Here is a 27230-nt window from a genome sequence, read left to right as displayed (position 1 = left end):
ATAAAAGATTAGGGTTTGACAAAAAATTGGTTTACTTGATCTCCAAAACATATAGTAGTTAGACAACAACATAATTATTATACATATTACATTAACAAATTAAGCTAAAAAAAACATAAAACATGTAAAAATGCCAAACACACACACACATGAGGTTTTATTAAAATTAAAAATAATAATATTTTTATATGTAGAGATACAAAATTTATACAAATATAAATAATATTATCAAAAACCAGTATAGATCTATCTCAACTCCCAATCGATGAAGGTCTAAAAGTAATTAAAATTCTAAAAGTGCGTATTTTTATTCAAGTTTTGCATCTTAAAGTGTAAATCTTTATTCAAGTTATGCATTCAAAAATAAGTTTACATCTTGAAAAATAAAATCCTTCTCAACATTTAATAAAGGCGTAATCTAACTTATAGACAAAATAGTCCTTTTCACCACAATTCACTAAAATCCGGATATACAATTTCAACAGTTTTTTTTGGTTTAAAATACATATTGAATGCATAAATGGATTCAACACCTTGAAAAACCCCGAGGTGCTCAAACTATGCAGATTAAACAATTTAAACTTAAGCTTTAAAAAATATCTATTGAATTTTGATTAAAATTAGCCAGAAAAAACACCCTGAAAAAGACCATTTCATCTATAAGTTAGACTACGCCTTTAATAAAATTGAAATTAAGAAAATCTCCATTAATATTTATAAAATTCATCACTATATTTTTGAAATTCAAAACTAAACTCATTCTCTGCATTTATGATCTCTATTTGTTATTTCAGGATATTTTTTCTAGTAAATTTTAATCAAAATCAGTGAAAGACTTTTAAAAGTTTGAGTTTAAGTTGTTTAATCTATAGAATTCGACTCCTTAGGGGTTTTTTAGGTTGCTGAATTCATTTATGCATTCAGAAATGTATTTTAAATAACAAAAAAACCCAATCTTACTTGATATTGTATTCCCTGGTGAAAAAAACTATTTCGTATACACACACACACACACACACTTTTTTAAAACCCACAGGTTATACTTTGTTATGACAATGTAACTAATACACAAAATAATTTATTTATTTATTTAATTTTTTTCCCAATAATTTTTTTATTATATTAAAAATCATAAGTTTAAATTGTTTAATCTCAAAAATTTTATGTGTTGTAAGGATTTTTTAAGATGTTGAATCTATTTCAAATTTTAAAATTCATTTATTTATTTTTCACAATCTTCATCGAAATTACTGGAAGTTCTATTTTAAAAAAACCATTCAAGTATTAATTACAATGCTCCTATTATTTAATAAAATATATAAATTGAAATGTTAACGTATACATACTCTTAATGCATATTTTATTGTCTACTTTAATATCTCTCCTAGAAATAACAAAGAGCTAAAGAATTTTGTAATGGAGAAGTTTCTTAATCGGGTATGGGGAAAAGAGTTGGGTAGAAAGAAAAAGTATTACATTGAGGAATTCAACCCTACCTGTGATCTACAACAAAAAGAGTTCATTGGAGCTAGCATTCCGTGGAGGGCAAAGGTTCTTATTGCTCAATTAAGAACCAACTCGCATCAATTTAAGGAAAAAGCCTAAAGAAGCATGGGAAGAACGATTGTGTACATTATGCAAGCTGGGGTAGTGCAATCAGAGTGATCTACAACAAAAAGAGTTCATTGGAGCTAGCATTCCCTAGAAGGCAAAGGTCTTTATTGCTCAATTAAGAACCAATTCACATCAATTTAGGGAAAAGGCCTAAAGAAGCATGGGAAGAATGAGTGTTTACATCTTGCACGTTGGGGCAGTGGAATCACAAAAACATTTCCTTTTGGAATGTTATGCGTTCAAAGACATAGAAAGTTATAGAAATATGTCAGCATCTGTTTTTTGACATTGTATTTTGAGTGAGGGGATTGTTAGAAGGTTGAGCCCGCTCATCATCAATTTAAATAAGAAAATGATTAAATTGCAAAAGACTAAAAACAAGTAAACGCTGATTCCATAGACTATTTTTAGTCTAGTAAACTTTAAAATACCATTTCATTTCATTATTATTACATTTAATAAAATATATAAATAATAATGAAACATGCCCCTAATAATCCCATAGACTATTTTTAATCTCAACCGATGATCCCATAGACTATTTTTAATCTCTTATACATTAAAATATCATTTCATTATTATTACATTTACTAAAATATATAAATAATAATGAAACATGCCCCTAATGATCCGATAGACTATTTTTAATCTCAACCGATCCATACATTAAAATATTATTACATTTAACCCTACACTATTTTTAATCTCTTATACATTAAAATATTATTACATTTAATAAAATATATAAATAATAATGAAATTGAAATGTTAATGTATAATCACGATTAATGCATATTCTATTCTATTTGATTAAGGGCGACACTGCACACCGTACAGATTGCTTGCTCCTGTATTCTTTTGTTTAATTAGTATTCCGCTTTGAGGCGGGCTTTTCGTACTCGTCTTTAAGCTTGTCGTGGATGCTCGACGACAAAGTCCAAGTAATTATTGCTTAGCAACTTCCAATCCATCCAACTGAAGCCATAAAAATCAGTAGTGAAATGGAGATGAAGTTGCCTTCGCCTTCGAGTTCAATTAGCGAGGGAGCGATGCGAGGAGGATAAGGTATTTTTATGGTGGTTGTATTTGCTGTCACTTGGTATTCCAATGATGGTACTGTTAGATCAGCCGATCAAGAAACGCAAGCGTTACGATGTCCCAGATCCGCAGGCTGCTGTGGATTCCCCCGCCGTGGAAGGGCAGCAACAGCAGGTCGTGCTCTCGGAGGACGAGAAGGCGCGAAAGAGAAGAAACAAAGAAGAAATTGGCCATCTCTACAATTCTTACAGGAGGATTAAGTTTTGCCTGTCTCAGAAAGATTCCCGTCTTATGCCGGACCTCGAACAGGCCTATTTAGCTATGCTCAAAGCTTCAAATGGTATGTATGATCTTCTCAGCTCTCCAGCCATGCTGTTTTGAATTCAACGTTCTTCTATGCGTTGGTTAGTTCGAATCTGTGACCTGCCCTAGCACTGTCGGCATCAGGGTTTTACTGAATTTAATACTTCTCATGTGTATGATTCATAATACAGTCTTGTGACGCCCCTTGAGTCGAAACCAGACCTAAATTGTGCTAAAGTCTGCTATTAACTCTTCGTTCAGGTCAAAGCTCTTCAAAATTGTATGTGCTTTTGCTCTTCGTGGTGAAACCCTTGTTTGGAAAATAAAAATTAACAGCCTCATGTCCGTGAACAATTTAGAAGAGGGCCTCTTTTCCACTGCATTGAATTGAACTAATGGCAAGCCGGTTATAGAATACAATGCTCCCGCAAACTCTATCTGCTTGAAACTGGTTATCGTACGCGATGATCTACTTGTTATCTTGCAGCCCTTGCGGAGGGTCGAGCTTCTCATGCTTAGCCTCCGCGTTGGTCATTATCATTTAACACTGGATATGCCTGTGAGGTAGATTCCATGGTTGCCATACTCCTGAGCATGTCTGGCAAGTGGGGTGAGTATGGCCACGGGACAAGTACTTTGTTCACTGCTTGGCTGACTCGCAGTAAAAGAATATTAGCCGATCAGTACTTGCCATGTTTGCAAGTATTGGCCAGTATGCTTAGTATCCCGATTCAATAGTTGCCATCCTTGCTACTGAGTTTTCTTGCATTATAATGATTCTTTTGGCATTTTTATGTCGTTGAGTATGCAGATAATTGTAAATATGGCAAATTTACAAGGGAAATTAATGAATGAATTGAAAGTACCTAGTTGGTGCAGATGGAATGCTGTGCAGATCACTCTGGTAATCATCATTATTTTAAGCACACCGCTTTAAGAGACTTTGCATGAATTTGTTAGGAATAATTCACTGCCATTCATAACAGTCTATTTATAGAATTTCTATTTTTAGTATGCCTATATTTATCAGATGCTGCATTGTAGGATGACATGTGGCAGTGATTGGGCAGTGACTAGCTAGTGACATGACATCCAAAGCGCACTTCCTTATCCTTATCATCCTCCTGCACAAATGCACACGTCCTTATCCTTATCATTCTCCTACACAAGTGCACACTTCCCATCCTATTTCCGGAGATAATTTTTTCCACTTACCTTATCCTGTTATCCTTTTATTCTTGGAAACCTTATCTCCTGAGTAATGACCCTTTTTTTGGAGTTTAGTTGTATTTCTGGAGTTAGGAGTTGCATGTGTGAGTTCTTTCTTCAGTTTTCACTTATTAATGGTTGACCCTATCCTTAGTCACCTCTAGTATTGAATCTCACTCCATTTTTGACTAGATAACTCCATTTTAGGGCTGGTTAACTAAAACTAAGGGGGAGTTGCTTTTTGGTTACATGTGCATGCGCTAAGGAACTACACCTAGTGTCCATTGTACATCTCACCAAGAGAGTGTTATAAATACATACTCCTGGCATTCAATGTGATACAAGAAATTCCATTCGTCTCATTGTCTTTTTGGTTTAAATAGTGGTCTCTCATTCTTTCTTCTTTCTCTTTTGTTGCAACCTTGCAATTGCTAGTGTTGCTTCTTTTTCACAACTAGATTCTTGTGTGCTTGTGATAAAAACCTAACACTTATTAAGGGAATATCAATGTTACAATGCTCGCCTAGATTGAACAATGAAAACTCAAGTGAGGCAGGACAGTAAGAGTTTGAGTTGGACTATAGGGAAAATCGTGAGGAGAACTCAGCTAATGCAAACATTTATAATGGATTTTTAGTTATTTATTATTTTATTTTATTTTTTAATCTTTGTTTTAGTTTTTTAAAAGGGTTCACCAAGTTTTCTAATGGGAACACGTCAAAATTGTCATCTTGGGAAAAAGTCCTGATCACTCATGGGTTAGAGTTTGACTTGTGTGTCAAAATTGCCGATGGTGAGTCAAATTTGCTAGCATAGTGTGAAACTTGCCAGTGTGTCAACTCGGCCTGTTTTAGGTGATGATCTAATTTTGACTGGCAGTTCAAGACACACCATGTTTTTTAACATTAAAAAATATAGGCTTTTCCTCGTGTTATGAAAGCAAGGTCATATATCATGGAAGGCATAGTACTGCATAGCAAAATAACTACACAATAGTTGACGAAATATGCACCCTTGACTTTCAACGCTTATCCTTATCATCTTTAAGGTTTGAGATCCCAAATGCAATGAACATTTGTACGATCCTCGGCTAGCTCTACAATGTGAGTCACTAAAAGCCATGCAGTATAACACAAAAGCTTTGCTTGGATACAAATATAAAACTCAGGGTTTGTTACCATTGCATGCTCCTCCTCTATTATCCTTTGGGTTATTTAATATTGTTTTTTGTAAAGGCAAACTTAATTAATGGGATGCTTGTTACGTTGTTTAAGTCCTTGCATTGCAATAACACGTCTTCGTTATGCTAGCACATGCTATAGGGACAGGACCCTCCACAATATCTGTAAACCTCAAAAAGGAACTTTAGGCTTATTGTGTTAAAAATCGAAGGTCATTATCACACCAGTTTAACTTCCGTAGAAGTGGAAACGCCTACAGCTTCAAGGAGCATATTGTATTGAAGATAGTGGATTCATCCACCAAATTTTCACATTCTATTGTTATGTTCTAGGCCATTACTAGTCTTCATTGCTTCTTCTTATGAGGACGCAAGTGACTTTATAGTGGGAAAGTTGACTCTTTGTTGAAAATGTTAATTTCTAACCCCAGCCGCTGGTTAATTATTCTCCAGTAAATCCCTTGCTGTAAAAATTAATTAATTGTTAATGCAGATCTATTGAATAAAAGCACTGCTGGAATTCTAACAGATAAATAAAAAAAGATAATGATAGAAGCAAAATAATAATAACAAGCTCATACACATTTTTCATTGCTTGTTCAGAGATTCTCGGACCCTTGCCGAATTTTTCAAGTATCTCGATCAAAGATGTTTGGCCCTATATATGTAGGAGGCTCTTAGGTACCAAGCGCATATTCTTCAGCCTCCCATCAGACCAGACCCCACATAGAGGATCACTACATTTTTTAGTGTACTAACTTTAGATAGGGGCACCAAGAGACCGATTGATACCAGTCAGTGTTTTTAAAACCGGCCTTCCTAATCGGTAACCGGTCAAACCGGTCGGTCAGCAAGGCCACGGGTTGGAACCGGCTGAAAAACCCTGTCAGGAAGGCAATGTGGCGGATTTTTGGCCCTAATCGGTCCTAATTGGCCGATTTAGGACGGAACCGGCCGGTTACTATATAATGTTTATGTGAATGAGCTAGGTTGGTTCAACTAACATCAAACTTTCAAGATGTGTAGCTAGTAGAGGTTGTGACTCAAATGAAACAAGCTTGAGTTGGAATCAGCGTCCATTGCCACTTAAAGTCCACCTACATCTTGAAACAACTACATTTTATGTACAAGCTCCTTGTTTCACATTAGATCTTTAGCTTGTGTTGTTTAAAGCCTTTTTGGAATTGAGCTTATGACTTGTGAAATTTGTGGAGTGTTGCTAAGCTTTAATTCTCCATCTACTAGTCCCTCTTTTATCTTCACCTCAAGTCTTTTGTTGAAGTTTTCAAGCTTTGACACACCTCATCGAAAGTTACTCTCATTGTGACACTTTTCATGTCACTTAAACTTAGAACTTGCTAGTCCCAACAACATTCACTAATTTTTGGCAACCTTCCATCTTTGTAATATGGCATGCATCATCGAAGCTTTTAACTTTCTAATACTTATGACAAGGTGAAAATCTCCTAGACTTTGAACCTTTTAAGCCTGTGTCATTTGATCAACTGCCTCTATCTTTTGATTTTTTGTATCAACCTATGGCACAAAGTTTGCAAGTTTTGAAGTTCAAAGTTACCATAACACGTTGCACAATGATGTACCTTTGGGTATCAATAAAGGTGCAATAAGACCATAAGGGCCACAAAGCAAAAGAAACAAGTTTGGAACTTTCAATAATGTGCATTAGATCACATGTAAATGAAAGATTGAAAACTCCAATCCTTATGATAGGGAGCAAAAGGAAAAGAATTTGCAAATGTTGCATTTTGCAAGCTACTTAAACTTTCAAAAACTCTGAACCTCACAAGAAAGTAAAACTTCAATATCGAGTAAATTGCAACAAGGAAAAGGGCTTATCATGATAAGTTGTAAATGAAAGTGACATGTCGCAAACATCATAATGACTGAAAGATTCAACTCACGCAACAAGACACATAAGAATGTCTGAAAGATTCAACTCACGCAACAAGACACATAAGAACGACTGAAAGATTCAACTCACACAACAACACACATAAGACGGATAAATAGCAATGCGCCACATCACAAGTTGCAGATCAGGCTGAAGCATCCTCAAACTCTGAACCAGATGATGTCTATGTAGCTCTTGATGATGATCTTGTGTCTAGTAGCGGTGATGAACTTGATGATTGATCATGTGTACACTGTAGACTTGTAGTAGGCCTATGGCCTCATAGCTTGCAACATTGTTTTTGGACTTTATAGGCCATTTAGAGCCTCATTGCTTATGTATTTTACTATTTTGTCGATGATACATATTGCACTCGCTGCCATTTTGATATATTCACCTTTACATGGTATATAAATGAGCAAACTTTGCATATTTTGTCTCTATTGGCTTGGAATCATGGTTTTAAATCTTAAAATAGTTTTCTTTCATTAAAAATTAATTATTTAATGTATTTTTCTAAAACCGGTTCGTTTAGACCTTACCAGTCCCAGTTCGACCAGTTCCGGTTAGTAAACCGGTTCATTAGGTGGACTGGTCCGGTTTTAAAAACATTGATACCAGTACACATCCAGACTCTAGATCAGTGAGGATCTATGGGACCTCACCCCGCCACACGAAATCTCATAGGCAAATCTGTCTCAGATCCATTCATAGGAGACAGACTAGGTCCTCCAGACCTCAGCAGCGCACGAACTCCCCCAGGCAACGATTTAGTGGACAATCCGCACTTTCCACCGACTCTTCATCGGGCCAGCAACCTTTGTTGAGTTTCTTCAGTCTTCTTCATTCAGCCTCGAATGTTAGGAGAGATGGGTTTGATCCTCAGACCTATTAGCTCCTGGATCTTCTCCGCCAGTGCTAGATGTTGATTTACTTCATGCATTGTATCTTTTTTAGGAGACCGTTTGGTTCTCCCGCTTTGTATGGACATCATTATTCTCAACAATCCCTTTGACCTACTTTGTGATCATTAGTTGGACATAAATATAATTATCTTATCTTATCTAGATCCTTTTCTCTAGCTGCCCTTTGTTCTCTTCCTTGGACTCTGCACACTTGGATGAATGTCCTTCTCCACCCAATTATTGAGATCTCACTATCTCACTGTCTTGTGCTTAGTAGATGTGCCTTCTTTCTTAGCCTAGGCTTATTTTTATAAGTTTGAGTTATTGACCAAATCCACTACCCTAATCTCCAAAGTGATTTACAATTGAGATTAGATCTCAACTTCGTTTGAGATCAATGGTTGAGATTTATCTAATTCACTAATGTGAATAACCATCGCATTTGATTAGATTAACTCACTTTTCCTTATAAAGGTCAATTACTTTAAAAATTCCTTTAGCTAAAGTAATTGCTAAGGTTGAAGGTACTTTTGGACGACTTCCATATATCTAGACACTTCGACTTGTGCGGAAGCACCTGTCCGATGCTACTATCATCAACAGGGAATGTCAAAGATTTTGCATTCTACCAACTAATTATTGAAAATGCCAACTCATAATTAATTTATTTTATTGATCATGTGAGTGGACAATTGTCATAGAAAAGTCAAATTAGAAAATGTGTTAAGAAAAGCATTAAATCATGAAAGATTTACGAAATAAATTTGTAATGTATATTTAATATCTAAAATTTTTGCAAGTATGGAGAGGGAGAGAGTGAAGTCTGTAATAGTAAAGTTACCATGAAACGGTGCATAATTAAAAAACAAATAAATAAAGATATTAATTCCTTTATGAAGCGTTTCATGTCTGGACAATCATTTGGAGAGTTACACTTTCGAAAATTTACTTGAAAGTATAAAAATCTGGTTGTCCACATTAAAAAATTAATTAGTTTAAAAAACAAGTTTTAAGTCACCTCTCACAAAATCAACTACAATGCGTTTAGTAGAACTGTGACAAAAGTTACAGTTTTAGCAGAGTCATTTACAAAACATCTTTAACAAGTGGAAAGGGTCTCTGGTAACTGGGAGAAGAGATGAAGCCTGAAGATTTCAATGTAAAAAAAACTGTGAAAGAAATAGGTCATTTTAGAGAGCGACCTTGAACTAGGTAGGAGAAGGATAGAATTATAATCCATATCTCTCTCTCTCTCTCTCTCTATATATATATATATACAAGGAAATATGCCTTATATTAACATAGCAAATATGTACAAGTACAAAATAACAAAAGGGAAGATATGTGGCGAACTTGAGATGAATCTGAACTTTGTTTTGAAGTTTGCCAAACTTTGAATCCCAAGGTTCAAGTTCAGTGAACCCTGTGACATTGTGTAAAACCAGTGTTGTCACTCTCTCAGCTCTTCAAGGATTGATATCAGATCAGAAGAAGCAAGTTCATTAAAATGATTAGCACCCGTAATCAACAAAGAAACATTGACTAATAACTGAGAGCTTACCCTTTCCCCCCTTTTTCCCAGGGAAGGAGGAAGCAAAACACGAGTTTTCAAAGATACACTTACACCTCATTTTCCATATAGAGTACATAGCAGATACTAGATGCAATGCCAAAGCCCCCTAAATACTGACGAGGTCAAGTGTCTGGAGTCTCTCAGCAGGGTATCTCTCCATTGAATGATACCCTGGAAGATAGCTGGAAGTTGGAACATGTTGCTGTGCCTCTTTCCAACAGTTTCCGGATATTCTGCATTCCCACAAAATATGCTTAATAACGTCTGGGTTGCCTCAAACTGGACAATGATCATTTGTGAAGCCACTTTTGGCTGGATGAACTTTTGTTGGTAGTCATTGACAAATAACAAGCCAAACAACAACACACTACTTGAAGGGGAAATATGTAAGGACCAGAAGTAATGAAGCCTATGAATTCACCTACTCTTTGAACCTAAGGAAATCTATTTGGGATTTATAGTAGAGGCAAGTGCAACTTTTCCATATAGCATTGAATACAACCTTTGACAGTCAAAAGTTTGATTTGGCTTATCAAAAGACTATCACGAATCCCTCCAAATAGGGCCTCTTGTAACTTCTTTGAATATTCATCTTTTAATACTCTTTGATTATCAGCCTGTCTGAGGTCAAAACGACTTTATTTCTAAAGGTCTCCACTACAGTCTATGTCCATGTGCTTTCACCCCACAAGGCTTTCTAAAAGAAATAGTTAGTAATGTCAATTTCTTTATCTGTCTTGTTTGGCAGTTGTCCTCCTCCATCAGGGCACACCCACCAGATCCAGCACATCAAGGATGGCATGAGGATGATGGTGCAGCAGAGAAGAGCCTTTTGGAAGAGCGTGCTTGTGTGCCTACAACATGCATGTATTGGAAATTTGGCAGTAGCAACTTCCTGTTTTAGCTGCTGTTACAAGTGTAGAACACAACATGCTTTTTCCAGTTCTATATAGGTGTTAAATCTAGTTCTATATAGGTGCTAATTTTATCTTTAGTTAACTGCTATTCTATTTTTTGACAAGTCACTTTCCATAAGGGAATTTCCAGGTTTAACTAGGAACAGAGTTCAAGGAGTAGTACATGCTTGCATGTGTAAACTTATCTCCTTGAGGTGTCTCTTCTAGATGGCCTTCTCATGCATGCTTGGGTGGACATCTCTTGGCTAGATTAGGGTTAGGGTTTAACTTTCTTAGCCTAGGTGCACCACAGAGATGGTTGATCTACTGTTTGTAACACTTCTCTCTATTCTATAAGTGAGATAGGGAACTCCAGTATAGAAAAAAAGACAGTTAGTGAAAGTGGGGGTGTATGCAGTTTTTTTAACCGTTAATCTGGAAAAACAGAGGTGATTTTCTAGACACTGCAAATTCTTTTGTCTTGATGTCCTCCAGTGTAGAAAAAAGACAGTTAGTGAAAGTGGGGGTGTATGCAGTTTTTTTAACAGTTAATCTGGAAAAACAGAGATGATTTTCTAGACACTGCAAATTCTTTTGTCTTGATGTCAGTATTTTTCAGTTAACAAATGTGTTTTCAGGCCTGGCAGTAGAAGCAGTTTGAGAGTTCAAGTTTTTGAGTTTTCTAGGGTTAATAGTGGCAGGTATGTTTACCATGTAATGAGATTTTAACATTGTATCAAAACATGTTTTTGGAAATTTTGTAGGAATCTGTGCATGGATAGTAGGGCTTCTACCTGGGATAGGGAGTTTCTTGAAGGTTTTAGGGTAGGATATTCAAGATCCATGGTTGAGAAAATCAGCGTGGACCTGTAATAGGTTGTTTTAAGTTACTGATCTGTTTTGTCTAGCAATGTTTCCCAGGAGCAGCAGTGTGACTACCTCCGGTCTTCAGATATGAAGATACATATGTAATCTTTTCCAACGTCGTTTTGTGGAATTGTTGGGTCCAGATGCTGTTGGAGGAGCACGAGCTTTGGCATCTTGTGGAGCAGAAGGTTCCACTTCCTACAGATGTTGCTTTGTTGGCAGCATATAACAAAAAGATGCCCAAGGCAAAGCAAGTCATTTTTGACTTCGTGAAGGATCACTTGATATGTTACATTGCTGGGAAGAAGACTGGCAAGGAGATTTTGGTGCTGTAGTCACTCTATATTAGAGTGAGAACATTAATTGAAAGATTTTTTCATGGAATATTTTTATCGCCACACTAATGAGCAAGATGGATACTGTAACTAGTTATTTGATGAAGATTATTGAACTCTATGATGAAGTTATAGTAGTGGGAGAATAGGTCAAGAGTGAAGAGTTAGAACCAATAGATGTGAATGGGTTTTCATCTTCTTGGCAACTTTTGCCCAAGGTGTTTGTGTTAGAGATAAGCTTCTTTCCTTTGAGAAGCTATGGGATGATATCGTAGAGGAGGAGATGAGATTGGAGATAGTGGTAGGGATAGAGAAGGAAGAGCAAAGTCTAGCTTTCATTAGCATGATAAAAAGGGCACTAAGAAAGTAGGGCCTGAGAAGGGTTAGAGAGGAAAGATAAAGGATCCATGTTCCTTGAGTCATGGCAAAAGACCATGGCAAATGTTTCAAGTGTCAGAAGTTTGATCACTATAATTCTCAGTGTCCTTAGAAGAAGAAGGGGAAATGCAAATTGCAGTAGCAGTAGTAGTCCAGAAGTCTTTGTTAGAGTGGATGAGCTTGCATCCAAGTTTGATACAACCTTTTCCACGGTCTCCTGTCTTTCATCTAACATCGTGTTTGGTGTTGCGTGATATGTTGATAGTGTAGCATCTAGACATATGATCTTCAACTAGAATGCTTTCAATAGACTTTAGGAGTAAGAGGCAGGCATATAGGTGGAGCTTGGTGATGATGTCATGTATCAAGCAATAGGAATGGGACTGATCTCATTCTAATGCGCTTAGGTGATGTTCTTGGGCCTAGTGGCATTTTATATGTTCTTGGTTTGATTAGGGGTCTACTTCTAGTTTTAGTGATGATAAACCTAGGATGTGTTGCTAATTTTTATGATAAACTAGTAATCGTTTAAAGGAGATGCTTGGATCTTGGTTGAGTTTTGGCTAGAGGTGTTTGAGAGGGTAGTTTGTATAGGTTGTGGGTAGACCCAGTGAGAGACCTAATGCATGATAGTGCCAACTTGTGCGAGTTTTGGCATGAGAGGTTGTAACTTGAACTATGGTACATTGCTTATCTTGAAGGACATATTGTAGGGATTGTTGGACATCAAGATTGAGAAGGTAGGGAATGCAATGTTTATGCAATTCATAACCATTCCAAGATTGCCTATCTAGTTAGTGAGCATAAGTGGATAGAGATTCTTGACTTGATGCATCTAGATGTATGTGGATCAATGAATTTAGCTTCACCATCAAGAATAATTTATTATGTTTTAGTTATTGATGATTCCTCTTGGAAGACCTAGATTTATTCCATGAAGAGCAAATATGAGGTCTTTGAGAAGTTTCAAGAATTTAAAGTTCTTGTAGAAAGTCAACCATTGATGATTCCTCTTGGAAGACATAGATTTATTCCATGAAGAGCAAATATGAGGTCTTTGAGAAGTTTCAAGAATTTAAAGTTCTTGTAGAAAATCGATCAGGTTAGAAGATTAAAGTGCTGAGATGAGATAATGGAGGAGAGTATACCTCTAAGGAGTTTGAGACCTTTTGTAGGAAAATAGGGATCAAGAGGATGCTGACAATGCCTTACATTCCTTAACAAAATGGGGTTGTAGAGGGGAAGAATATACCCATCATAGAGATTGCCAAGGCAATGATTCATGGTCGAGATTCACCGATGTGTCTTTGGGCAGAAGCATGTTTCACAATAGACTGAATCTTGAATAGGAGTCTTCATAGGATATTGAAGGATAAGACACTAGAAGAAGCTTTTATTGGTGAGAAATATAGCTATCACATTTCTATGTTTTTGATTGCCTTTATATATTCTTGTTCGCAAGGATAAAAGAACAAACATGACCATCTAGTTTGAAGGGTATTTTTGTGGATACATCAAGACTTCTAAGAATTTTAAAGTCTACATTCTGTCCCAGTGGAAGATAGTTGTAAGCCCAATATGCCAAGCTTGATGTGGATGTAAGATCCTCTAAGTCTCAGTAGGTCTCTATAAGAGATTGAGGATGTAGATAAATTTATTGCCCCAAATGTTGACGCACAAATTCTAGATAAATTATATTTAGATCTGTTAGATTATATTACTGGAGTAGAAACCATTTTTCCTTCCATTCTAAGTTGCATGATAATGGGAAACAGGTACATGTTCTCCGATAAGGAAATGCATTGGAAATGTGACCACCAAAAAATTTGGAAAGAAATCTTGAAACCTAGGATGTGTTGCTAATTTTTTTGATAAACAAGTAATCATTTGAAGGAGATGCTTGAATCTTGGTTGAGTTTTGGCTAGAGGTGTTTGAGAGGGTGGTTTGTATAGGTTGTTGGTACCTAGTGAGAGCCCTAATGCATGATAGTGCCGACTTGTGTGAGTTTTGGCACGAGAGATTGAAACTTGAACTATGGTGCATTCTTGAAGGATAGTGGACACATTGTAGGGATTGTTGGACATCAATATTGAGAAGGTAGGGTATGTAATATTTATGCATTTCATAACCATTCCAAGATTGGCTATCTAGTTAGTGAGCATAAGTGGAGAGAGATTCTTTACTTGATGCATCTAGACGCATGTGGACTGATGACATTAGCTTCACCATCAAGAATAATTTATTATGTTTTAGTTATTGATGATTCCTCTTGGAAGACCTAGGTTTATTTCATGAAGAGCAAATATGATGTCTTTGAGAAGTTTCAAGAATTTAAAGTTCTTGTAGAAAATCAAACAAGTTAGAAGATCAAAGTGCTGAGATGAGATAATGGAGGAGAGTATACCTCTAAGGAGTTTGAGACCTTTTGTAGGAAAATAGGGATCAAGAGGATGCTGACAATGCCTTACATTCCTTAGCAAAATGGGGTTGTAGAGGGGAAGAACAAACCCATCACAAAGATTGCCAAGGCAATGATTTATGATCGAGATTCACCCATGTGTCCTTGGGCAGAAGCATGTTGCACAATAGACTGCATCTTGAAGAGGTGTGTTCATAGGATATTGAAGGATAAGACACTAGGAGAAGCTTTTATTGGTTAGAAATATAACTATCACATTTCTATGTTTTTGATTGTCTTTATATATTCTTGTTCACAAGGATAAAAGAACAAATGTGACCTTCTAATTTGAAGGGTATTTTTGTGGATACATCAAGACTTCTAAGGATTTTAAAGTCTACATTCTATCCTAGTGGAAGATAGTTATAAGCCCAATATGTCAAGCTTAATGTGGATGTAAGATCCTTTAAGTCTCAGTAGGTCTCTATTAGAGATTGAGGATGTAGATAAGCTTATTGCCCCAAATGTTGATTCACAAATTCTAGATAAATTATATTTAGATATGTTAGATTATAGTATTAGTGTAGAAACCATTTTTCCTTCCATTCTAAGTTGCATGATAATGGGAAACGGGTTCATGTTTTCCGAAAAGGAAATGCATTGGAAATGTGACCCCCTAAAAATTTGAAAATGGGGAAACACAATATATATATATATATATATATATATATATATATATATATATATATATATATGAAACTTGGAAAGAAATCATTATGAATAAATGAGCATTAACGTTTAAATAACAAACAATGCTCCACCATCGCCTATATTGGGGTCCTCACCATTCGTATCGCCCTTTGCCTCCACCTCAATGCTGTAGGGACATTAATTTGCCTCCCCTCAATGCTGTAGGGACATTAATTAACACCACCCAATTTTGATGAAACTACCTAATCCAACCTTTATAATAGGGTAAAGAGACCTTAGCATGCCTAATCAATGATTTTGGTTTGAATGAAGGGTGGATCTTTGCTAAGGCCACGATAGTGGAGTCCAACAATCAATATCACTAACATCGTAGTGCATTAAGGGTTTGGTGCTCTTGATTAATTGCTAATTCCATACCCTACCTAGTATTGTATACATGATAAAATCTAATGAAAATGCTACAATCATACCAATCCTGAAATCCCGAACAATGAAAATTGTTATATCTGCTGAATTTTAAATGGGATATGAAATTCTACTTTCTCCAGATGAAGTCAAATGAATTTTAAATGGGATATAAACTTCTTTATTCTCCATATGAAGTCAGATGAGGTTGGAATCACTCTCAAACATCTTGAAACAAATAATGGTAATGTTGAAATTAAGTAAAAAGATGAAAAGGAAAGATTACCATAAAATGCTAACATTTTGGTGCAAATAGAGAGTGAAACCCTCTTTTAAAGAACAAATTTAGGTATTAGAGGTTTCTTGTTAATTTTAGATAACAATGGTATGTTCTATGCTTTAGCACAATTTACTTCAATGTTTCTTATCAGCCCAATGACAATATCCAATTATCTTCCGTAGCAATCACATTAACTTATACACATTGACAGTGAATGCAGTTAGAACATAAAAACATATGCAGAAGACAAGCCAAGACAAGAGGACACAAGATGTGGTGGATGCCAGGGACAAACCCCAATGTGGAGAAACCCTTTGATCATTTTTTCTTATTATTCTTCAATAGTTTAGCAGAGAGAGAGAGAGAGAGTACAAATATCAGAAATACACGCCCAAAACAAATATGCCAAATCAATAGTCAATGCAACCTTAAGCAGAAAGTCAATTGTGGTCAAAGATGCCCCAAAACTTCCTCCAATCAGCTCGGTCAATAGCAAAAGAATGCAGTCTCCAAAGAGGGTCAAAGTCAACCCAAAACAAGCTTGGTCAACCCAATCAAAGGTATGCTATAAATATGCAGTAAAACCAGAAAGTCAACGCAATAGTCAACTCGGTCAAACAGTCCCCAATCACCTCTAAATCCATGCCAAAGAATGGGGCTTGTAGAAATCGAAATTCTTCCCCCAAAACAGAAGTCAACGTTGGTCAAATAATGCTGGTCAACGCATGCCCTGGTCCAGAAATTTTCGGCCTTCAAAACCAGTGCAGAAATCTGCCTTCCTTCCTCGCGTGCGAAGAAGAGAGCCTCCAAGTTTGTGATGTGATGAGTGATGTCCAAATGAGAGAAGGGTGACTCCTATTTATACACTTCGTTGAGGGTGAGGAGACACATCCATTGGGCTTCATGAGCCTACATTTGACTGAGGCCGACCTTGACAATTTGACCATGAGAAAGAATAAATTCAAAATTCCATTTCTACTTGTCAGAATGAGATGATCTTTATATCAAAATTGTACCTCTTGAAAAGAGGAATCCAATGCAATAATCATCTCTATCATATGAGCTGTCCTAAGGTGGAAGTTGGCCCTAGTTGCCAATTTTAACATTTCTGGAAGTCTCATTAATTCGTAATTAACCTCTTCCTAGGCATTAAAACCAAAAATGTGGGTCCCAACAGTTAAATCAAGGAAAAATCAGAAAAAATTCATTTGGAAATGCATTGTATAGATGTTGAAATGCATTTTCCACATGTTAAATGCGTTTCATACAAATTGAAACATGTTTCAAGTGCATTGCGGTTGTGTTTCAGTGTTTCAATATGGAAACACAATTAGTATGTCGGGCGAGCGGGCGGGAGGGGGGGGGGGGCACATTTCCTGCAAGATAGCTTGATGTTCATTGTTAATGCTTGAAAATAGGAATTTCAATAACACGTTTATCTTGCATCTCCAACTATAGATCGAATGAAAATCTAAATCCCAACTGACTTTACTGCGTGAAAATTTTAGCATAAAAACTTGGCAACGAAACCCCAAACCTCTCAAATGCTCTTTATGATAAAGGACCTTTGAGTTTTGAGTAAATATGGCTTGGCTATGATATTGTATAAGGAAAAGGATCTATGAACTTGGAGTGAATATTATCTCGTCATAATTTTATGCCTCAATAAAAATTGTCAAGGAACCACTCCTAATCATTGAATACTCATTTAGTCAATAGGATCGTGCCTTAAGAGACCCCTTCAAGAATACCTAATGCTTCGTCTTTCTTAGCCATTGTGTAGACATCCCATAGAACCATAGGCAGGCATCACACACCCCCATACTTCAACCACAAGAATGTGTTAAGAGTCTTTTCTTGTCTACCTAGTTGAGCATAACTTTGAAGCTGACAAGAGATGCAATAAATATAAGAGGTTGCTAAGTTTCTAGAAACAATTGTAAACCTGCTAACAAAGGTGAGATGTTTGTATTGCCAATTTGAAAGCTTAGATTGTAGTTGTTGAATTTTCTAGAATAGAAATTGATCTTATAATCTTATAACTACTTCTAATGATTTTCAATCAAGTTATCTTATGTCACATATATCATTAAGCAATTATAAATAGAAAATTTCAGCAATAATGCAATAATAATAGTAGGATCATAAAGAGAACCAAGCAACAAAGAGACAACAAATTTACCTTGGGAAAACCCAACAAATTTTTCTTCTTAGGAGAAATTGTTCTTTAGTAATAATTACAATTCAAAATTATTTTAGGAATCTGTGCGAAAATCCAAATCAAAGATTCCAGTCAAACTTTCTCAAAATATCAGCGAGTCAACACTGTTCAAACCCTCAAAATACTCATTTCTGGTCAACTTTCGGCTTGATCAAATAGTCTCCTGCGATTAACTTCGGACCTATGGTTGATCCCTATGGTCAACTCAGACTTGTTGACTTCCTGCAGTCAAAATTGTGGTCAACTCTGCGGTCAAAATTGACCTTTTTTGTGGTCAGAGTCAACCAAAATCTTTGTCAAACACTGATAGTTAGTGCGGTCAATCAACAAGTCAATGATTTTCTTTTGGTCAAACTTCAAATTTTAGTCAAATCTCTGTAATTTCGTCCTTCTGCTGCTCCCACTTGTGGCTGCTAGATCATATTAGTTAGATGATCCTAATTGTTCCAAATTGAGGTAGTCGAATGTGTATTTATACTTGTCTAATGCGAGAAATTTTCCAAGGGTCACACCCCTTCAAACAGTGGGGCAGACTTGACAGTTGGAGCCTACATGAAGCCCAAAATAATAATTTAAATTTTTCATTTTGTAGAATTTTCTTTGGCTGAATTGGGAGGCCTTTTGGCATTCGGGAATACCTCTTGATGCTACACAAAAATCAACACTCCCTCTTAGCGAGTGAGGTATTCTCTGCAACAAATTTCCCTTGCTGAAATTTCTCCTTCCTTAAGTTCATGGGCTTGTCATATTGATGCATGTCTATAGATAACTCCATCCTCGAGTGGGAAATGTAACTCCTTATACATCCAGGGTTGGCGAAAGTCCTTTATGGCTCCTTAGGAAAATGTATCAATCTCCTCTGGTCATGACCTAGCCTAAGGATCCAAATTTTTCTTGCTTCTCGAGAGAATTTGCCTTTGGACCATTCACCTTTCTGGTCAAAGTCCTTTATCAAGTAGCCATGTCCTTCTGGAAACCAAATCCTTTTGGCTTCAAAGATGAACATCTATCTCCTTTGGTCGACATAGCCAAGTCCTTTTAGCAACCAAGTCCAGAAGATCTATCCAATCCTATAATTTTCATGGGACATTCACCTCTGGTCAACCTAGCCAAGTCCTTCTGGCTTCAAAGGTGAATGTATTAATCTCCCCTTTGTCGAAGTCCTTAATGACCTAGCCAAATTCTTTTATGGCTTCAGGAGATGATTAGTCCAATCCTGTAAAGACCTCATCATTCCCTTCCAATGAGGGAGACATTCAACATCAAACTAAGCTTGTCTTTGTCCACAATCTACTCATTTGTGGATATGTATTGGAGCTCTACTGCTCCTCTTTGCATCATGTCTCGGATGAAGTGACCTGACCATGTTCTTCTAGCTTTTGAAGCCTCATTGCTTCATGACTCACTTCACCTTATGAGTCATATCTCAGACCATATCTAATACAACATAGGTACCACATGCTTTGCTGCTATCCACTGTATATGCCTCAACTCAACCATAAATTGGTTTAGGATGTTCATTGCAAAGCCAATATCTGGCATGGTGTTAACTAGGTAATTCTCAAATCTAATAAACAACTTGTACATCATGAGATTTACCAAATTTGAATCCCCAATCCTAAGAAATAGTGTATTTGCGAGAATCCTTTATTTCAATCTTTATATTTTTGGAAATAGTGCCTTTCAACGGCTATGTTGACTTTGCAACAAATATTTTTTATATTTTCTTGACTTTCTATACATTAATAGGTGTATTTTTGGCCATCCTTGATATATCAAACACCTTATCTATCAAGCCAAGCGTTGCACGCTATTTAATTGCTCAAGCCACATAATGCCACATCACAATATGAGTAAACTCAAAAGGCCCAAATTAGTGCCACATAGGCTTGGTCAAACGCATAAAAAATTGGTCAAAATTAGGATCTCCAAAACCATTGAAGATATTTTTTTTTGAAACATGGGTTTTGTTCCCCTTGGTCAGTAGATATTTTGGATGTAATGCATCTCCCAAAAAATGCAACTTTCTAGTTCTTATGCCCCTGGGACGCTGCACAACCTTGTTTCATTGCCTTTGACCAACCATATCTTGAGAATGCCTTGTGCAAATGGGAGAATTCCATGTGGTATGTGTAATGTGTTGCTTTTTTGTAGGACCTCTAGCTGATAATTGCTTCTAATGTTTTTTACCTTAAGTCCTCTTGTATTTACATTCATCATTAAGTACTTACACAAAAGATCTACAACAATAGAACAAGAATGACAAAAGGATCATAAAGAGACAGCCAAACAAGAAACACAAAGCATTTTACCCTGGGAAAACCCAACAACCCTTTTCTTAGAGAAATTATTTAGTTCAACAAGAGATACATCTAGTCAAAATCAAGGTCAAACTGACCATAAACAAGTCTAGATCTAACCAGGTCAAACAGAGTTAAATGGTCTCACGAATTTGGTTTGCCCAAAAGAGATGCATTTTGCCTTGGTTCGGTCTGCTAGAGAAACTTGTCTGGCTCAGGCTTGCCTTAGAGAAACCCATATGTCTCTTCCATAGAGAAATTTGTCTGCCTCTACCTCAAAAAAAATTCGTTTGCCTTTGCCTTAGATAAAATTCATTTGCCTTTGCCTTTGCCTTAGAGAAACTTGTCTGTCTCCACCTTAGAGAAATTTGTTTGTGTTTGCCTCAAAGAAACTCTTTTTGTCTCCGCTTCAGATAAACTCGTCTATCTTTGCCTTAGATAAACTTGTTGTCTTTGCCTTGGATAAATTCACCTGTCTTTGCCTCAGATAAACTCATCCGTCTCTGCCTCAAATGATCTGAAATTGCCTTGAACGGATGATGAACAAATTGCCCTTTTGGAGGAGGTCGAAGCCTTTATTTATACTTATCTAGGAGGCTGAATGGGTGTGTCTAAGAGGGCAGGCCAACCTAAGCTTTCGGAGGGCCGACTTTACACTTTGGAGGTAAATTCAATATAATTAAAAAAATCAAATTTCCCTTAATGAGGTTGACATAAAGAACATGTCGCATATTAATTATTTCAACGGATAAACAATAAAATATCATGAAGAACATGTCTTATATTTTCATTATATATTTCAAGGGCTAAAATATTAATTATGAGGATGGATCATAGATACAAAATTCAACACTCCCTCTTAGCTAGGGAAGTATTCATAATGAATATCTAAATGTTCTCATGTTGACAAATTTCTCTAAGAAAAGGTTATAAGAATCATCAAAACCAATAGCATCAACCAATTAACATAATCTGGTCAACAACTGACTCATGGTAAATCAATAACATCAACCAATTACCATAATTTGGTTAACCACTGTGGCACATGGTAAATCAACAACATCAATCCAATTACCATAATCAGGTCAACAATTGTGACACATGGTAAATCTTTAGCATCAACTAGTCACCATGATTCTGGACGACACCTCTGATCCATGGTATACTGACTAGTCCTGGTTCACCATCATCCTGTTCAATCTCTTTGACTCGTGGTGAAACGCTAGGGACACACTAAATCCATTTGAGCAATCTGGTCCCTCAACCAAAGGCCACACTCTACTTGAGTGATTTTGGGCCTGATGCTAATTGATCTCACACAACCTATTTGGAGAGTTCTGAGCCTGATGTTGAAAGGAACCCACTCAACTGAGTGAACCGGGGCCTCTAGGACCATTCTTCCTAATTCCTGTCAACATACTTGACAAAAGAAGAATGACTATCCCCTACCAGACCATTCTTCCTAATTCCGGTCATACTTGACACAAGGAGAATGTTTGTCCTTGATGCTATCAATACTCTGGACCATTTTCTCTAATCTTGGTCATTCTAACCTAAGGGAGAATAACTGTCCTCGATGCTGCGATGTCATCACTCCCTCTTGCTGAGAGAGACATGCTCAATCATTTCAAGCTTGTCCTTGAAGTATTCAAACTTCACCCTAGAACAAAGGCTTTGTCAGCAATTTGCTTGACTAAAGAATAGTATTGAAGCCATACTGCTTCCTTCTGTACCATATCTCGGTACTAGATCTCACTGTGCTTCGACTTGTCATCATGGTCGTAAGTAGCTTCTGAAGCCATATTGCTTCATAACTCGCCAACCAAGCTGCAATATACTCGTCTTTAGCAGTACTGAGTGCGACAGATGTTTGCCTCCTGCTTATCCAAGAAATCATAATGGAGCCTAAACTGAACCAATATCCTGATGAACTCTTTCTGTCTTTTGCACTCTTTGCCCAATCTGAATTTGTGAATCCCTATAACTGTACTTTACTTGTTTGAGACATATCTCAAACTATAATTCGCTGTGCCATAACCAACTATACCATGCTGGTACTTCAACACATGTGGAGCTTCATGCCTTAACTCAACCATAAGCTGATCAACTACGTTTTGGTTACCATAACTAGGTGCTCTTTCTAAAACAGATTAGACTAGCAGTCCATCATTTCGAACTCAAAGGTCAACTCCCTTTGAAGCTAAAGCAAGGCTCTTAGATTGCTCCTTCTATTACAGAAGCAATTCTTTTTGCAACAACTACTCTCTCTAACATATGAGTCCTCTGCTTCCGTCAGAATCCATTCATATAGGGTCAACCTTTATCCAACAATCCAAGCCAAATGTGTCTGCTTGTGATCGTATAAAGCCCTCTTCAATCATGAGTGTTCTTCTCATGTACCTCAAAGCCATGAGGTAGCTTTGTGTACACTTCTTCTTCCTTAATTACTTTATTGAGAAAAATGATCTCTGCATCCACTTGTGCAATTTTCAAAGCAATGATAATAGTTCTAATAGAAGTGTACCTCACAACTGGAGCAAATGTCTTGTCATGATGCTCTCCCTTTTTTTGGGAGAACCTTTTATTCTCAACTCTCGCTTTGTACTTGTCTATGTTGCCATCTACTACATGCTAGATCTTGTAGATCTATTTTCGGCACAATCAAGGTAAACTTGTTGATTTACCTACTTCCTTTGAGTTCAAATCTCCTATAGTACAATATCTCTCAACACAAATCACCGATTCTTGTCACAAGCTTTGCTTTGTTCTCCTGTTCCTTCTGTCTATTGACAAAGCCTTGGCAACCTTCACTATGTACTTGCAATCCTCACTAGGAGGCCATGGAAGAACGATGATAACCCAACAAAGAGAAATAAAGACAAGAGGCTAGCTAATAATAAAAAAACAATAATAATCAAGGAAGAGAGATATAAGTTACTTATCTTTTGAGAATCATAGGAAATGTCAGCTCTCTCTTTATATTAACCTTCTTGTACCCATCTTGCAGCTTTATCATTCTTGTCCTCATCATCAACATGATGTCATTCCTTCCTTGCATAGGCTAGGGTTTCTTCTTTCAATGGAAACGTTAATCTAGGTTTAGTTCTAGGGTTTTGTCCATAAACCCTAAGGCTTTCTTATCCAAGCCTTTTTAGCTAGCTAGGGTTTTCAAACCCCAGATTTCCAATATTTATAACCAAATGTTAAAACCCTAGAATCGATATGCTCTTTACATATGAGATGAACTCTATCATTGTCATCAATTAATTAAGGACATTTCATCCAATGATTATCGTTGATCTCTCCAAACCAAGTAATTCGGGTTCCTCACAATCATTATAGCAACACTAATATTTTGTCCTTAGAGGCTTGGTCTTCATTTCAATGTGCAAAGAATAGACTTCATCATTCTGTGCTGAGCATTATATTTACAAAATAGATCTCAACAACCAATTACCCATAGAAGTAGATGTAAGATTTCCACGGCATCAATACTTTAGAAGCTCAAATCGTTGCAACAAAACTTTTAATCCAATATGTCTTCAATCATTTATATCCTTGGCCTGTTATGATAAGACAATACTAGATCTGCAAGTGACTTGAATTTATCAAGAGAACGTTAATCTAGGTTTAAAGACTTTGTTGTAGCAACACCAATATTTTGTCCTTAAGAGACTTGGTCTTCATTTCAATGTGCAAAGAATAGATTTCATCATTCTGCGTTGAGCATTATATTTACAAAATAGATCTCAGCACCAGTAGATATAAGATTTCCACGACATGAATACTTTAGAAGCTCAAATCTTTGCAACAAAACTTTTAATTCAATATGTCTTCAATCATTTATATCTTTGCCTGTTATGATAAGACAATACTAGATCTGCAGGTGACTTGAATTTATCAAGAGAACGTAAAAAGCATATCGATTCTAGGGTTTTAACATCTGGTTATGGAAATTGGAAATCTAGGGTTTGAAAATCCTAGCTAGCTAAAAAGGCTTGGATAAGAAATCCTTAGGGTTTATGGACAAAACCCAGATTAACGTTCTGTTGATAAATTCAAGTCACTTGCAGATCTAGTATTCTTTTAATCCAATATGTCTTCAATCTTTTATATCCTTGGCCTGTTATGATAAGGCAATACTAGATTTGCAAGTGACTTGAATTTATCAAGAGAATGTTAATCTAGGTTTAGAGACTTCATTGTAGCAACACCAATATTTTGTCCTTAGAGACTTGGTCTTCATTTCAATGTGCAAAGAATAGACTTCATCATTCAGCGCTGATCATTATATTTACAAAATAGATCTCTGCATCCAATTGCCCATAGCAATAGAAGTAAGATTTCCACGACATCAATACTTTAGAATCTCAAATCTTTGCAACCAAACTTTTAATCCAGTATGTCTTCAATCATTTATATCCTTGGCTTGTTATGATAAGACAATACTAGATTTGCAAGTGACTTGAATTTATCAAGAGAACGTTAATCTAGGTTTAGTTCTAGGGTTTTGTCCATAAACCCTAAGGCTTTCTTATCCAAGCCTTTTTAGCTAGCTAGGGTTTTCAAACCCTATATTTCCAGTTTTCATAACCAAATGTTAAAACCCTAGAATCGATATGCTCTCCAAACCAAGTAATTCGCCTTCCTCACAATCATTGTAGCAACACCAATATTTTTTCCTTAGAGACTTGGTCTTCATTTCAATGTGCAAAGAATAGACTTCATCATTCTACGCTGAGCATTATATTTACAAAATAGATCTCTGCACCCAATTACCCATAGCAGTGGATGTAAGATTTCCACGACATCAATACTTTAGAAGCTGAAATCTTTGCAACAAAACTTTTAATCCAATATGTCTTCGTTCATTTATATCCTTGCCCTGTTATGATAAGACAATACTATATCTGCAAGTGACTTGAGTTCATCAAGAGAACATTAATCTAGGTGTAGTTCTAGGGTTTTGTCCATAAACCTCAGGTTTTCTTATCCAAGCCTTTTTAGCTAACTACGGTTTTCAAACCCTAGATTTCCAATTTTGATAACCAAATGTTAAAACCATATAATTGATATGCTCTTTCAATGGAGACGTTAATCTAGGTTTAGTTCTAGGGTTTTTGTCCATAAACCCTAAGGCTTTCTTATTCAAACCTTTTTAGCTAGCTAGGGTTTTCAATCCCTAGATTTCCAATTCTCATAACCAAATGTTAAAACGCTAGAATCGATATGCTCTTTACATATGAGATGAACTTTATCATTGTCATAGATCAATTAAGGATGTTTCGTCCAATGATTATCCTTGATCTCTCAAAACCAAGTAATTCGGCTTCCTCACAATCATTGTAGCAACATCAATATTTTGACCTTAGAGACTTGGTCTTCATTTCAATGTGCAAAGAATAGACTTCATCATTTTGCGCTGAGCATTATATTTACAAAATAGATCTCAGCAACCAATTACCCATAGAAGTAGATGTAAGGTTTCCACAACATCAATACTTTAGTATCTCAAATCTTTGCAACAAAACTTTTAATCCAATATGTCTTCAATCATTTATATCCTTGGCCTGCTATGATAAGACAATACTAGATTTTCAAATGACTTGAATTTATTAAGAGAACTTTGATCTATAAACTTGAAGAGGGACTCAATCTCTTTTTCACTTTAAGTAAACTTCCTTCATCAAAGTGTGTTTGCTTCAAAGGCATACTAGTGACCATGATCTCTTTTCTTTCTTGCCTTGATGTGCAAAGAACATATTTCAAGATTGAGCATCCATAAGATATTTACATATGTTAGCATTAACATGTAATGCATCTATCGGGACTTTTAAAAGGCTCGTAGCTTCAATATCCTGCTCCTGAGCACAATGCAACGTCTTTCAAGAAAACACATAGGTCAATTATATCATATGCCAACATTCATTATTGGCCTTATCTTGCTTAAATTATGATGTTGTCATTAGGAATATTTTTGTAACACTGAAGATTATAAGTGAGTGAATGAACTTCTTCTATCATCATAACTGTCCTTAAAGCTTTCTTTAAGGATCCTTACAGTCTTATGACTAGTTCAATCTTTCAATCTTCAAGGCATACAAAGATTCAACCTTACATTATTGAACTAGAGATCAATAGCTCCAAAGAAAGCTTTGATACAAGTTTAACTAGACCTATACTTGGTCCTTATTGATAGATATGTTGACAGTCTTCAAGAATGTTGCCAAATGAACTTGATCATTGTTAGCAAATTGAGTGATGGTACCTACCTTTTATTCCAAGTATTAACCACAAACTTATAACTTTGCTGGTCTCTTTGTAGATCTGTATTCTCAGGCTTCATACTTGTAAGTTGTCATAGAACATCCTATCACTTTTGATGTGTTTTGCATGGAAACAAAGTTAGGCTTGCTCAGATCTTGAACACTTCAACTTTGCCATGTAAGGATTTAGACCTTCTTCTCAAACTTGTTATCAATCCAATCCCTTCTTTTGAGTACACTGCCTTCCATAGTTGAAAGATTAAAAAGTAGATTTCATGCGCAAAGGATGACTTTGTTGGCTTTTCTTCAGGCAAGGATATTTTCAAATTCCTGAGTTGCTTCCTCCAAAGTGATACCGGCTCAATTTCCCAAGAAAACAAGGGACTCAGCTTCTGGAAATGACTTTAGCCTTTCAAGAATCATTGTAACAATTATTCT

The 27230-nt window shown here is 36.2% G+C and overlaps 1 protein-coding gene across 3 annotated transcripts in view; it reads left to right on the top strand.

The window, feature by feature from the left end:
- Positions 1-2473: 2473 nt before the first annotated feature.
- Positions 2474-27230, top strand: part of LOC149139887 (nucleic acid binding protein) — a 188633-nt gene continuing 163876 nt past the window's right edge. Inside the window, exon 1 of one of the 3 annotated variants that reach the window (XM_089447285.1) lies at positions 2474-2992. In XM_089447285.1, coding sequence (XP_089303411.1) covers positions 2722-2992 — 271 coding nt within the window. In that variant the 5' untranslated portion in view covers positions 2474-2721. The remainder of the gene's footprint in view (positions 2993-27230) is intronic. The other 2 variants (XM_089447287.1, XM_089447286.1) reach the window with 2 other exon arrangements.

The sequence above is a fragment of the Pinus tabuliformis genome, chromosome X (assembly GCF_031772625.1).
Source record: "Pinus tabuliformis cultivar Carrire ecotype Pingquan chromosome X, CPIR1, whole genome shotgun sequence".
In the NCBI taxonomy this organism is placed as follows: Eukaryota; Viridiplantae; Streptophyta; class Pinopsida; order Pinales; family Pinaceae; genus Pinus; species Pinus tabuliformis.
This window is presented reverse-complemented; position numbering and strand designations above follow the sequence as displayed.